The sequence below is a fragment of the Vipera berus genome, assembly GCF_964194415.1.
Source record: "Vipera berus genome assembly, chromosome: 5".
NCBI lineage: Eukaryota > Metazoa > Chordata > Lepidosauria > Squamata > Viperidae > Vipera > Vipera berus.
The window spans coordinates 86,533,952-86,547,773 of record NC_138207.1 but is presented as its reverse complement, the minus strand read 5'-3'; the positions used below and the strand labels follow the sequence as shown (position 1 = coordinate 86,547,773).

The 13,822-nt window shown below is 42.4% G+C and overlaps 1 protein-coding gene across 3 annotated transcripts in view; it reads left to right on the top strand.

The window, feature by feature from the left end:
• ASCC1 (activating signal cointegrator 1 complex subunit 1) overlaps nt 1-13,822 on the top strand; it is a 121,252-nt gene that overhangs the window by 100,905 nt on the left and 6,525 nt on the right. The window contains exon 10 of one of the 3 annotated variants that reach the window (XM_081328998.1): nt 7,513-7,588. The exons of the other annotated variants lie outside the window; for them this stretch is intronic. Coding sequence (XP_081185124.1) covers nt 7,513-7,518 — 6 coding nt within the window. The 3' untranslated portion in view covers nt 7,519-7,588. Of the gene's footprint in view, nt 1-7,512; nt 7,589-13,822 lie in introns of those variants that run through there. 3 annotated transcript variants of the gene reach the window in all.

Genomic DNA, 13,822 nt, shown 5'->3' with positions numbered 1-13,822 from the left:
CCTCCTGCGTCGGGCGTCCTTGAACAGGGCCAGCTGTGGGTCATCTTCATCCACGCTGTCAGGCTCACACAGCTGGGTCTGTGTTGTGACCAGGTGGGAGGGGCCTGGCTGAGGGCTCTCATCAGCAAGCTCTCAGCAACCTCTCCAACACCCCCCTCCTCCTCCTCTGAGTCGTCCGACCCAAATGCCGAACCCACAGGCTGACCCTGAATCACAACAACAACGAAGAAAACAGGGTTTGCATATAAATTGGATTCAGGGATGATAGTTCCCACTTCTGAGATCAAAATAACTCATATCTTTTTGTGTCATAGGATATTAAAAGAACAAAAAAAAAGTGCATTTAGCCAGATGCATGATTAAAAAAAATCCTTATGGGATTGGGAGATCAACAAATAAAAGTAAGTTTAACTAAAACTTTGCATGTTATAAAACCAATGGCAGATTAACGTCCATCTGAGTGAGGAAAAATGATACCACAACAGCCCTCAAGGGCCCGAATATGGAAAAGCGATTTATCCCTTTCCCTTTTTTTGGCTGGTCGTGATATAAGATGTAGAATAGGAGAAAAATGAACTAAAAGGAATAGAAAACTCCATGGATACATTTAATACATACCTGTTAGTTTGTCAGCTAACATCCATGAATGTCTTTCTTATCGAAAACCACATTAAATATGTGAAGTTGAAGGTAATCTATTAAACCAATGGAAAATCAAAAGATTAATTTTGAGAAACCGAAACCTTTGTGCTGCCATTTGTATTCCCCAAGGCCTTTTCCTTAGCTGAGTCTGAGAGAGGGGGGAAAAAACTCATCTCCTTTTGCCCTCATTTACCTACCTCTGATCTTCGGTTGTTCTTATTACTTGAAGCCTGGAGGAATGAAGTGATGTGATAATAAAAATAGAAGTCCTGAAATGAAAATAAGAACTTTTTTTTAAAGGCATGCTTGTTCCTTAACTCTTACAGTATGTTTGTGATTAATATGCGGCTACAGTGGCGTAGCGTGGGTTGTCAGCACCCAGGGCAATTTGCGCCCCCTAACCCGGTGACGTCATGGCACCGCCGAAAAGACGCGCCCTGCAGTGGCGTAGACTTTCCAAGAAGAGTCGCGCGCATGCGGGATGCTTCCGGGTCCCTCTCGAGGGCGGCTGGGCGGGGCTCCGACCTGCAAGAGCCGCTGCATTCAAGCTCGCACGTGAGCCCCGCTAAATAAAGCCACGCATGCGCACGAAGCTAGGCCAGCCGGCCGGCGGGTCCGTCTTCGCTCGGCCAAGCCTGCCGGGGCGCCTGCGGGGCGCTTGCGGTTGGCCTGAGCCTGGGCGGAGAGTTGGGCGCTTCTATTTATTTTATTCAGTTTATGTGGCCGCCCATCTCACCTGCCGGACTCGTTTCGCTTTGCAAGAAAGAGCAGCTCGAGAGCGGAGCCAAGCCGACTCTGTGCAGCCCTTGGGGCTCCCTGAGCAGCTCAGTGCGAGTGCGCCCCCCCAGATGTTGCGCCCGGTGCGGCCGGCCCCCCCTGCACCCCCCACGCTACGCCACTGTGCGGCTAGCTACTTTTCCAAAAGTCAATTGTTCTAGCAAAGTTTTCTGTGCAGAAGAACGAAGCCAAATAATGCTTACTGTCTCTTTTATTCTCAGACTTCTATTTTTATGTATTCTAAAGCACCCGTATTCAGGTACCAGATAACTTCTGATGGTTAATTTTTCTAAATAATTGTATAAGCTTTGGCCTACCATGCGTTTTTATATCTGCAATTCTTTGTCACTAATTAAACAATAGGGCTGGCTTAGAAGTACATTCATTCTGATTCTGTATTTTTTTCCTATATGGCTTGCAAGGGTATAAGGCAGGGGTAGGCAACCCTGGCTCTTTTATGACTCGTGGACTTCAACTCCCAGAATTCCTGAGCCAGCCATGCTGGCTCAGGAATTCTGGGAATTGAAGTCCACGAGTCATAAAAGAGCCAGGGTTGTCTACCCCTGGTATAAGGAGAGAGAAGAGAAAGGAAGTTGGATTAATTAAAGCAGCATCATGACACAACTCTCTTCCCTTCTCTACCTCTGTCGCAATGACATGGATGTGTCATGCCCCAAAGGTGTAGAACTTATAGCATGATGCCACCACATCGTTTTCTCCTTTCTTGTAAAATCAGCAAGGTTTTGTAGGAGTTGGCAATTATGATTGAGCTCAGCAGAAATTGGATGATCAGAACATCAAGTGACCGATGTCTGGGAAATTACAAACCCACCTCTTATCCAGGGCTGGTCTTTTTAAATCAACAATGCCCTTTAAAAGTTGAAGTGTTCCCTTGAATTAAAGTTCAAGGCTGTTAAGGTGATGCTTTAATTGTGTGTATGTGCATGAGAGAGAGACAGAAAGAGAAAGAGAAGAAGGAAGGAAGGAAGGAAGGAAGGAAGGAAGGAAGGAAGGAAGGAAGGAAGGAAGGAAGGAAGGAAGGAAGGAAGGAAGGAAGGAAGGAAGGAAGGAAGGAATTTAAAAATTCAGGCACCATGGTAGCAGAGTTGATTTGAGGACCCACAATTCAAGGATGCTTTATGAAACATTGTATGAAATTTTAAGACAGGATTGTTTCTTAAAACCAGGTGTTGGGAATTCCTATGAAGAATAAGGGGAACAAGTACACCATTCTTTCAGTCTCTTTATTGCATGACATTTGGCAATGTAAAAGCATATGTCAAGTGCAAGGAATCAGAAAGCAAGTTTGTTCAAAAGTGTACAAGTTTAATCCATGCTACCTCATGACAAGAATCTGAACTACTAACGGCCAAAGCAGATTGGTGGTAGATAAGAGTCAATGGAATTCAGTGAGGGCTGGACTTGTGGGCATGAAGGGAGTCCAAACTGATGACATGCTTGACCCCTCCCTTGGGCTTAGCCTGGTCATCTCCCACAGCACTCTGTATATTGCAAATTCCAGGCAAAATCATAAGAAACATACCAAGGAAAGATGTGTGTAATCATTGGTGCAATCCCAGAAGTTATGTATAATCATTGATGGTGCAAAGGGCAGTCGTGGTTTAAGGTACTCTGTATATCTGCATTTTGAGGTCAAAAATAGCAGTTTAATCCTATAAATGCTCCACTGATCCATAGCTTGAAACTTTGTAGTGTATTAATGGCAAACAAAAATGGGAAAATACAGATTTTGTTTTCTCTTAGAACACTTTTCTTTGGCGCTAACGTAAGACAAACAGAAGAAAGATCTCATTGTCTTATCTGTAACTTTTGACTTTGACGCTTGTGGCCATCACATATCGTATTACAGCCACAGTCCAAAATTTATTTCAGTCCTTGTTCAGAATGCAATGAAACTACTGTATTAGTTGTTAAAATAAATGTAATCAAATAATAATATAATAATTGGCATAATAGGCCCCAACTACACTCTCAGTTTAAATGTCTTATTAAAGTCAATCCCTGTGGGGGCTTCAGCTATGAAAACTACAAAACAGATTTTTGCAGCTACAAAACAGATTTTTGCAAATAGAAATGTAATTTTAGATTCTCTCTTATCAAAGAGAAATTGGATGGAAAATTTATCTGAGTCACTTTGAGAAGCAGAATAAAATTTGCAGTTCAGAACATAGAGATATAAATTAACATGATTGAGTCTCATCCAAAACATGGGAAGAGTCCCCAAGGAACTGAAGTTTCATAAAAACCTGCCTTCAAAAAAAATGCCAAGCGTATAGTGCTGAAAGAAACTCTAGAACAGAGGTCTTCAAACTTGGCCGTTATATGACTTGTGGACTTCAACTCCCAGAACTCCTCAGCCCAGACATGCTGGCTGAGGAATTCTGGAAGTTGAAGTCCACAAGTCATAAAAGGCCCAAGTTTGAAGACCCCTTCTCTAGAAGGTGCCATCAATTTGGGGGAGTAAATAAGATAAACTGCTGGACCAGATCTTCGGAATTTTCTAAGATGTTGAAAAGTTCAACTTAAATGATTCTGAATGCTATGTCTCAGCTCATCTGTTTGATCCCCTCTCTAATCTTTTCTGATTGTGAAGGTAATAGATATTCAGGTGCAAGAGCATAGAAATGCAAATGACATCTGGTGCTCTTCTACCATGTAGAGATAATATAACCAGAAGGACTCCCATTGGTGTTAGAATAAGCCTTAGCCAGGCTCTGAAGATAATTGACCAAACATTGTTGTCGGTTTTGGGCAACCTGGCCTCTTGGCTTAGAGCCACTTTAAGAACATATTTGGGTGACTTGAAACATTTAAAAATTGGACATTTTCAAGGGGGTCATCACTGAAATGAGGTCCCAATTGCACCTCGTAAGATAATGGTATAATTTGTTTGTTGCAAAAAGTGTGATAGCTGATAAAGTTCCTTCCCTGCTTTCCATTGAATCTTAATGTTGCTGTTGCGACCCCCCCCCCTTTTTTTTGAGCCATGTATTTAATGTAAGCAGTTTCCTTGGAAATGACTAAATATTTAAACCATTTGATTTGTTCTGCGTGACGGATGTCTGTAACCAGCTGAGGAACTTTGTAGATTGGGAAAAAAAAACACATGCTTTGTTTTATAATATTTCATAACTTGGTAATGTTGAACAAGGGCCTGAAGGGATCTAACCTTGTCTAGGTCAGTGACAAGATGACAGCGTCACCTGCATAAAAGAAAATGAAAGATATTTGTCTGCAAGTTTGGGGCGTGCAAAACTATCCCCTGAAGAGTCTGACGAGAGAATTTATATAAATATCAGGAATAAGGAATCAAAATATAACCTAGTTTTACCCTCTCAAGGAGCTCTCCAGAGTGACTACATTTCGTTTTCAGTCTTGTATTATCGTATCATTTGGCCATCAACAGTAACAGATCAACAGTAGAGTTGCTAAGTTTTCCCCATTAAAAGGTAAAGGTGTGTTTCCCTTTTCCAGTCATGTCCAACTTTAGGGGGCTCATCTCTGTTTCTTAGCTGAGGGAGCCAGTGGTCATGTGGCCAGTAAGGCCATACGCCGAAGTTCATAGAACGCTGTTACCTTCCCACCGAAATGGTATCTATTTATCTACTCACATTTGCATGCTTTTGAACCGCTAGCCGTAGGTAGGCAGGAGCTGGGGAAAATAACCTGAGCTCATCCATTTGTGCGCCCTCAGGTTTTGAACCCAGGCTGTCAGCTTTCCAGCTGGCAAGCTCAGTGTCTTTAAGCGCTGAGCCATTGCTGTCCCTTCTCCATTAAAGGATTCCCCAAACCAGTCCTGAAATCCACCAAGACAGCAGATGAGACGTTTTTCTGCATGTGTATTTTCCCACCAAACACTGCAAGGGTCAGGTGATAATCTATAGTAGATAATCTGCTCTGAGGGCCTCTACTCACCATTCATCTTCCAATATATTCTCCTGCACAAGCCAATTACAGAGGTTCCCGTTCCAGTTCCTGGATTTTAATTTGCTAATTATGTTCGGTATTGACTTAAAAGTCTTTAGCTGACAGGATCATTGCTATAATCTTTTTTTAAAAAAAAAAACAACAACAACCAGAAAAAAACAAGGACATTAGCTATACCCCAAACCTCTGTGTAGCATGCAGTATATGCTAGGTTAGCTATATAGACAAACAATCATCCTAAAAAGCAGGAGCTAACCAGTCTCTGTTTAATGATGTGAGCTCTGCTAGAATGAAGTGATTATCAGGAACTCGATTTCATTTTAATTGGATGATTTAAGGCAGGCATGTCAAACTCGCGACGTCACGTGACGTCGCGCAACATATCAGAACTTTTTCCCATTGCTGAAAATGGGATGGGCGCAGTTTCTCCGTGACGCTCCGGCCCGTGGGCCGGCAGTTTGACACCCCTGATTTAAGGGCTTGTTCTCTGTTCCCTGTTTTGAAAGCCACCATTGAAAGTGAACCAGTGATAGTCAAAGGTATTATCACAATTTTCTCCAGGTAGAATATCAAAGTATTGTTCCCATGCCCACTTTTGTATATAACAAGGCATTTGTGATAGATTTGGGGTCAAGGTGTCCTCAATAACCCACAATGACCTGCCAGAAGGATGGGTTATCTTTATCTTTGGCCATTTCAGTAGGTCCCTGCCCCATTAGTCCTAGAATAACTCCTTTCTTCTCTTTCAATGCAGTTCTGTAACACCTTTTAGACCGAATCATATTTCGGCCATTACTGATTCATAGATTTCATTTTCTGTCATTTAAAAGAGTCAAGCAGGCCTTTTTGGGGCAACCACACAATCATGATCAAATCACAATCAAAAGCAGGGTGGCATGGAATAACTTGGCATTTGTCTTCACCACGTTTCTGAATCTTCATACAATCTATAGTTCCAATATATATTTGTCAATGGGACAAGTGCAATCTATCCCTAAAGCAAAATACTGCTTTTTTTGTGAGCCAACTGGCAGTATCTTTTTGTGAGTCAGCTGGCTGTAATTGTGAAAGCAGAGGGCTTGGAAGTCAGGCTATAAAAAATCATAAAATAATGTACAGCTGAGAGTCACTGGCTAGAAAATTGAACACTGTCTCAGGTGAGCATCCCAGGCAGGCAACACAATTCAAAATTAATAGGTCTTGATATTTTATCATTGAACTTGATGTAGCCTAGCTGTATTAAAAATATAGTGAAAATGCACAAATAGGGGCATATTATTATGGCCCATTCTGGCAATAAAGTCACTTTTGATAAAATTTGGGAAGTCTGAAAAGATACTACCACAGACTAAAATTACTCTCTGATAATTATGTGAGCAAGTTAATGTAATTCTAAATAGTGCTCAATATATCATAGTTTTTGATTTGTGCAAGAAAAATACCTCAGAAGTCCTCAAGTTATGTCTGATCACTTAGCAACTATTTGAAGTTACGACAGACCCCCCCCCCCCCCAATATGAAATTTCAAAGTTACAATGCCCCATTTTCCTATGTGATTGCTGGTTTGGGTGCTTTACAGTCCAGCTTTACAACCGTTTATAGTGTCCCGTTGTCATATGACCACAATTTGTGAGTGTTTTTTGCCACTTTCTGGCATTTAGTCCCAGATTCCAGTAACAAATGACCACCCAACAAATGCTGAAAAATCAAATCCAGTCTCGTGATACATCAACTTACAATCACACAAACTTATGACCACAATTCCAGGTTCAGTCATAAATGGAGGACTACCTGTATATAACAAGGATCTAGAATTCCTACATTACTTAACACATACTCTAAACCAGACCATTGACTTGACAATCCCAACTCAAATGTTGCAAACAGTCAGTGTAGCTTTTTTTATTTTCATGGACATACCTCAGTTCTCTCTTCTCCCTAAAGAACTAATGTGGAAAGCAGGTTAACACATGCAGCAGTGTTTGTGTGCTGGCCCATTTACGTAGAGGAACTGTCTATGTCTTAGGAGGGAACTACTGGCTTTTTTCCCCCCAATGTTTATTTAATATAACATGTCTTTACACTTTGGCTCCTGAGCAACAGAGATACAGTTTTTAAAAGTTGCATTGCAATATAACCCACCAGAAATGAAGGCTCCAAAACAGGTAGTCCTTGACTTACAACCACAGCTGAGACAGAACGTCCATGCAGCCGTACAGCGAGATGTCACATGACCATGGACTCTCGGTTGCTGTCATAACTACAAACAGGCAAGTCGGGGGGGGGGGGGCAGGGGTCCCAGACAGGGAGCAGGAGAAGGTCCTGGGAAACCCAGTGCAGGTCAAGTTGAGGAAGGCTTCTGTGTGGTGGGGAAAAGAATATCCTGCAGCTTGGGTCTTGGCATACTGTGTCTCTGAAGCAGGAAGCCTTAGTCCAGGGGTAGGCAACCTTGGCTCTTTTGTGACTCAGGGACTTTAACTCCCAGAATTCCTGAGTCAGCTATGCTGACGCAGGAATTCTGGGAGTTGAAGTCCGTGAGTCAAAAGAGCCAAGGTTGCCTACCCCTGCCTTAGCCTCACCCACCCCAACTTGGCCAAGCAGTGTGGCAGAAAACCCATCATGCTCCAGAAAGTGGCAGACACCCTGTGCTGCACTCCACCACCTAGCTGACTTTTGCCCACATCCTTCCTCTGCTGACGCAGCTCACCTGGCCTAGCACTAATACATGCCAGGCAGCTGCTGGCCACACCCGGCCTTCTTCCTAAGGTCGCTCACACTATTTTTGTTTTGTTTTTTTTAATTTGTTTCTTTGTTTATTAAATTTATTTGCTCATTTTGAAGCAACTCTGGGTAGCTTCTAGCATAAAAAAAATTAAAATCATCGGCGATAAGTATTCCTAACACCACAAAATGGAACTACCATCAAAGCAAAATCATAGTAACAAGATGGCAGAAGGAGGGAGAAGGACCGGGGGCGGGGGGGGGCGAGGCAGGGGACAGATGGGATTGTTATATCTGTTCTTCGGATCACACACACTGTTCATCCTCCGGATCACAGGCACTAGTCTTGCGATGCTTCAGAAAGCTTCTGAGGCCTTCATTTGGAGAATGAATGGTACGCATGATTTGGAGAATGACACAAACGGCTTTGATGAGAAGAAAGACTTGGCACAGTTAGTAGCTTCCTTGCATATGGAAGGTCACGCTGGGTGTGGAGGAAAATTGCAAAGACCAGCTCCGTGTCAGGGTCTGTGGAGCGCAGGATGGCAGGGGCAACTGGAGCTTTGCCCCAGTGGTGCTGAGGTGGCTGGCCGGGGCGTGAGGTGGCTTTCCTTGGTGGCAGCAGGGCTAAGGTTGGGACTGAAGTACAGGTCATCCTCAACACAACCACAACGGAGCCCCAGATCTCGGTTGCTAAGTGAGACAGATGCAAAGTGAGCTCGGCCCCATTTCACGACCTTTCTGGCCACAGTTAAGTGAATGGCCGCAGTTGTTAAGCTAGTAGCACAATTGTAAAGTGAATCTGGCTTTCCCGTTGGCTTGGCTTGTCAGAAGATCGCAAAAGGGATCGATCCCGTCACCCTGGGACACGGCAACCATCACAAATAGGAGCCCATTACCTAGCATCCAAATTTTGGTCATGTGACCCTGGGGATGCTGGAATGGTTGTAAGTGTGAAAAATGGTCCCAACTCACTTTTTTTCAGTGCTACTGTAACTTCGAACAGTCAATGAATTAAGTCAAAGACTACCTATAGAGCAGGGATTCCCAACCCCCAGTCTGTGCACTAGACCACGGCATGCCAGAAATCAGTCTGCGCAAACAAGCAAAGCCCCATTTGAGGGATGCCGGCAGTACATGAAACCACGCCCTCTCCGGTCCGCAGAAAAAACTCTCTCCACGGAACCATTCCCTGCTGCTCGAAAGGTTGGGGACCTCTGCTGTAGAGGGTCTATGACACTTCACCACAGCCATCTCGCCATGGCAACCCACTACGGGACAACTCGCCCCAGCCACTTCGTCACAGCCACTTCGCTGGACAAAAGTTACACCAATAACAAAGAAACGGTGGAATAGAATCATTAAAAGAAAGGATGCAAAAGGAGGGACAGAATGAAATGTGATCGACAACAATTAAAATTTTTTATTTATTTATTTTAAATCATTAAATAGTATTATTAAATTGTTCCGCAGTGAGTTGTCCTGTGGTGAGTTGGCTGCAGTGAGGTGGCTGTGGCGAATTGGCCCATTCTGCCCTGTAGAAGCGTGGGGTCAGTGGCAGCTGGCTGAGGCCTGCTGAAGGTCCCAAGCCTCGGCACTGCTACTGACAAGCAAGATGGGGATGGTCGGCAGATGGAGGGAGTTGAAGTCCCCTGTAGTCTAAGTGTGGGCTGGCTCAAATTTTGATCACATGACTGCAGGGGCAGTGCAACTTCAGACACAGGTCACAAGTCCCATCGCTCAACGCCATCATAACTTTAAACATTCGCTGAAGGAATGGGTGTAAGTCGTGGACTCCCTATATTCCATACTTTATAAGCTTACTCAGTCTCAAGATAACATGGTAACCATTTCCGGTTCAGTGCCCAGTGCTGGAGGAACCTTCTACGCTGAGAAAGCATAAATGCAGGATCATGAGGACCTGTGAGAGCTCCTAATTTAAAATATATGGAAAATAAAAAACAGGCATTGTCTTAAGTTCTCTGTCTGGCCATCAGATACAAAATATGAGCCCTGTCAAAACTGCTGGCTCTACAAAAAATTACTGTCTCAGTATTGCATTTAATCACAGTGGCCTTTATGTAAAACAACTCTGTCCTGTGTGTGTGTGTGTGTGTGTGTGTGTGTGTCTGCAGAGATATTTCCACTGTAGTAGTTTATACCTAGGAGATATTTTTATCTGGAGAAACAAGTCGCATTCCACATTATATTTTATTGCTATAATTGTGTGAAACCATTTTCCCAAGGAATTGTCTAATCTTTCTTTCCCCCTCCCCCACCCCTAAATTAAATAGCGTGCATGCTGGAACAATTCTTTTCTGAAAAGCCTTGCTGCCCTTTATTGTCGCTAAGTTCCTCAAGAATAGAAATTCAAATCTTGATTATGCAGGGATTCTAATTATTCCACTTTAACTGTACACCTCCCCTCTTTTCCAACATGTAACCACCTATTTGTCAACGCTGCTAACATTGGATGTTCCTGCTTTGACAACTGATGAAAATGCAGCCATTTTCTCTACTCCTTTACATTGCTTTTCTTGCTTTAGAAATCAGGTGCAGCAAGAGGGGGGGTTGGAATGTAAGGTTAGCTCGTGGTAACATCGCTGTGGTGGGAACCCAAGGACAAGCTGATAACAGTTTGGCGGGCTGTGGAGTTAAGGAGCAAGCCACGGTTTAAGCTAATTGGGGAATGTGATTTATGACAGTTTACTGAGGGTGGGAATTGTACTCTGTTACTTTGTATCCAGGGGAGGGGAATTTAGTTTTTTGGTTCAACTATGTAGTGCCAATTCTTTGTTTCCCGAATAAATGATTCTTTAAGGAAAACAATGCCTCGAGGTTCTTTTCAAGGGTTTCATCTATCGGAACCATGATAACTGTCTGCCTCCCATCTTTTCCAACATGTAACCACCTGTTTTTAGTGAGTTAGATTTTTACAGACCATTCTCAAAGGGATTCACAGAACTGCTTCCAAAGATAATTCATTATAACGTGACAGTATAAGAGAGAGAAAAAGAGAGAGGTACATCTGTATGTTCTTGTGAGGTCTAGAATTCTTCAGTCACCATTTAAAAGGACCAGGTATTAAAAAAAAAGCTTATAAATTCGAAAGGGTGCACTTTATTCTTGAAATCCTGTATCAGACTTAACAGGTAGTCCTCAACTTAGGAACATTTGTTTAATGACGGTTCGAAGTTACAAGGTCCTTGGGAAAAGCAACTGGTCCTTAAAGCACCACCCCAGGGTCCTGTGGTTGTAATTCAGGCATTTGGCAACTGGTTCACAGTTGCGGCATCTTTTGCATGCATGTGATTGTAATCTGCAACCTTCCCGGCCAACCTTTGACAAAATCAATTGGGGAAGGCAGAGTCGCTCAATGGCCATGTGATTCAGTAAACCACCACATGATTTGCTTAATGACAGAGGGAAAATGATTGTAAAATTAGGTCTGGTCACATGATGACTCGCTTTATGACCACACCAACTTACGATGGAAATTTTGGTCCCAATTCTGGTTGTTAGGTAAGGACCACCTGTACATTACAAATACTTCAAGTGCTAATATTTTGATTTTATTACAGAGTTGGGAGAGATCTTGGAGGTCTTCTAGTCCAGGCCCCTGATCAAGGACGAGACCCTATACATTTCAGATAATTCGTTGTCCAATCTCTTTTTAAAAACCTCATGTTGGAGCACCCACAACTTCTGGAGACAAGTCGTTCCACTGATTAATTGTTCTCACTGTCAGGAAATTTCTCCTTAGTTGTAGGTTGCTTCTCTCCTTGATTAGTTTCCATCCATGGCTTTTTGTCCTCCTTTCAGGTGCTTTGGAGAATAGATTGACACCACCACCCCATTTTCTATGTGGCAGCCCCTGAGATATTGGAACACTGTTATAATGTCACCCCTAGTCGTTCTTTTCTTTTAGCTTCCAGTCCCCTAATTATCTTGTTGCTCTTCTCTGTACTCTTTCCAGAATCTCTACATCATTTTTATAAGATGGTGACCAAAACTGGATGTAGTATTCCAAGTCTGGTCGTACGAAGACATTATAGAGTGGTGTTAACACTTCACTTGATTTTGATTCTGTCCCTCTGTTAATGTAGCCTAGGTCTACGTTGGCTGCTTTGGCAGCTACAATACACTGCTAGCTCATATTTAAGTGATTGTTCACTAGAACTCCAAGGTCCCTTTGGCAGGTATGTACTATTGAACCAGGTACCACCTATGCTATACCTGTGCATTTGATTTTTCTTGCCTAAATGTAGAACCTTACTTTTTTCACCAATGAATTTCATTTTGTTACGTAACGCCCAAAGTTCAAGTCTGTCCAGATCCTCCTGTATCTTAAGCCTGTCTTCTAGAGTGTTGGCTATTCCTGCCAGCTTGGTGTGTCATCTGCAAATTTGATGAGTTCCCCATCTATCCTCTCGTCCAAATTGTTGATGAAGATGTTGAAGAGCACTGGGCCCAGAACAGAGCCCTGGGTCACCCCACTGCACACTTCCTTCCATGTAGATGCAGTTCATTAAGGACTACGCGTTGAGCACGGTTGGTCAGCCAGTTACAAATCCACCTGGTGGTGATGCTGTCTAACCCACATATGATACATTGAATCGAAGAATATTCATTTTAATATATGCTGAAAATAAACACTGGAATTCAACATGAACCAGAACTAGAGTATTTATATTTCAGTCTTATTTCTAACTTCCAAACTTTTTGGTTTAATTTATTTCCTTCGTGATGCAGGCCTGTTGAAACTCTACCAAACCCTAGATTTTTTTTCTGGTACACTAGTCTGCTTAACTAAGTAGAATTTATTCAGGACGTTACCATTTCATCTCTCTTGAGACCAAATATTCCAGCCATACCTCTGCAACTTCCAAGCATTTTGTGAAGCCAATTAAGTCTTTATATCTGGGCTTTTGGATTTTATTTATTTATTTATTTATTTATTTATTTTACTCTTCCTATCAGAATTCTTTTAGCTCAAAATTAGCATGAAGTCTCCTTGCGTGCTTTGCATGTTTGAGATCACCTCAGATTACAAAAAGCATTGACATCTATGGGTTGCAAAGATCATTTTAAAATCTTTATCTATCCTATAAGCACTTCATGATTGATTTTTTTTTGCTATTTGGGGTGGGGAGGGGGAGGAATCATTGTCTTGTAAAAAGGTGCAGCCTTCTTTTGGTTTCTTCACTGATTGTGGGACACAAATGTTGATATTTAATTGAATTCAATCTTCTGCGCACATTTTTTTTTCTTGTGCCATTGGGTGGTGTACCCCAAAATATCATAATGTCAACAGATGCTTTCATTTTATTTATTTTTTCTGTGTTTTTTTCCAATGTGTCTTCTGGGCTTTGGGCTGAACAATTGATTCAGGTTTTCTTTTGCATATTTTACAATGATTTTGGGATAAAATCAGCTAAAATATTTCCCTCTGGCAGTTCTCCCATAGAGCGGCTTGTCGTTGTTTCAGCGAAATTATATAGTGAACAGCTACTTTGGATCAGCCAAAATTTTCAGCAAGCTATTTTTTAGTGATCAGTGTGTTCTGACCAGTTTTCAGATAGTTCCAGCAGAAATTTTTCTTGGCTTCTCATATTTTGCCTTGACTTCAACAAATGCACATAAGTTCCATTATTTAACACCATTTCTCACAGTTGAAATTGCTACTTGGAGACATTTAGAGGTTCTTTTTTTTTGTAGCCCTGTCCTGCTTTGT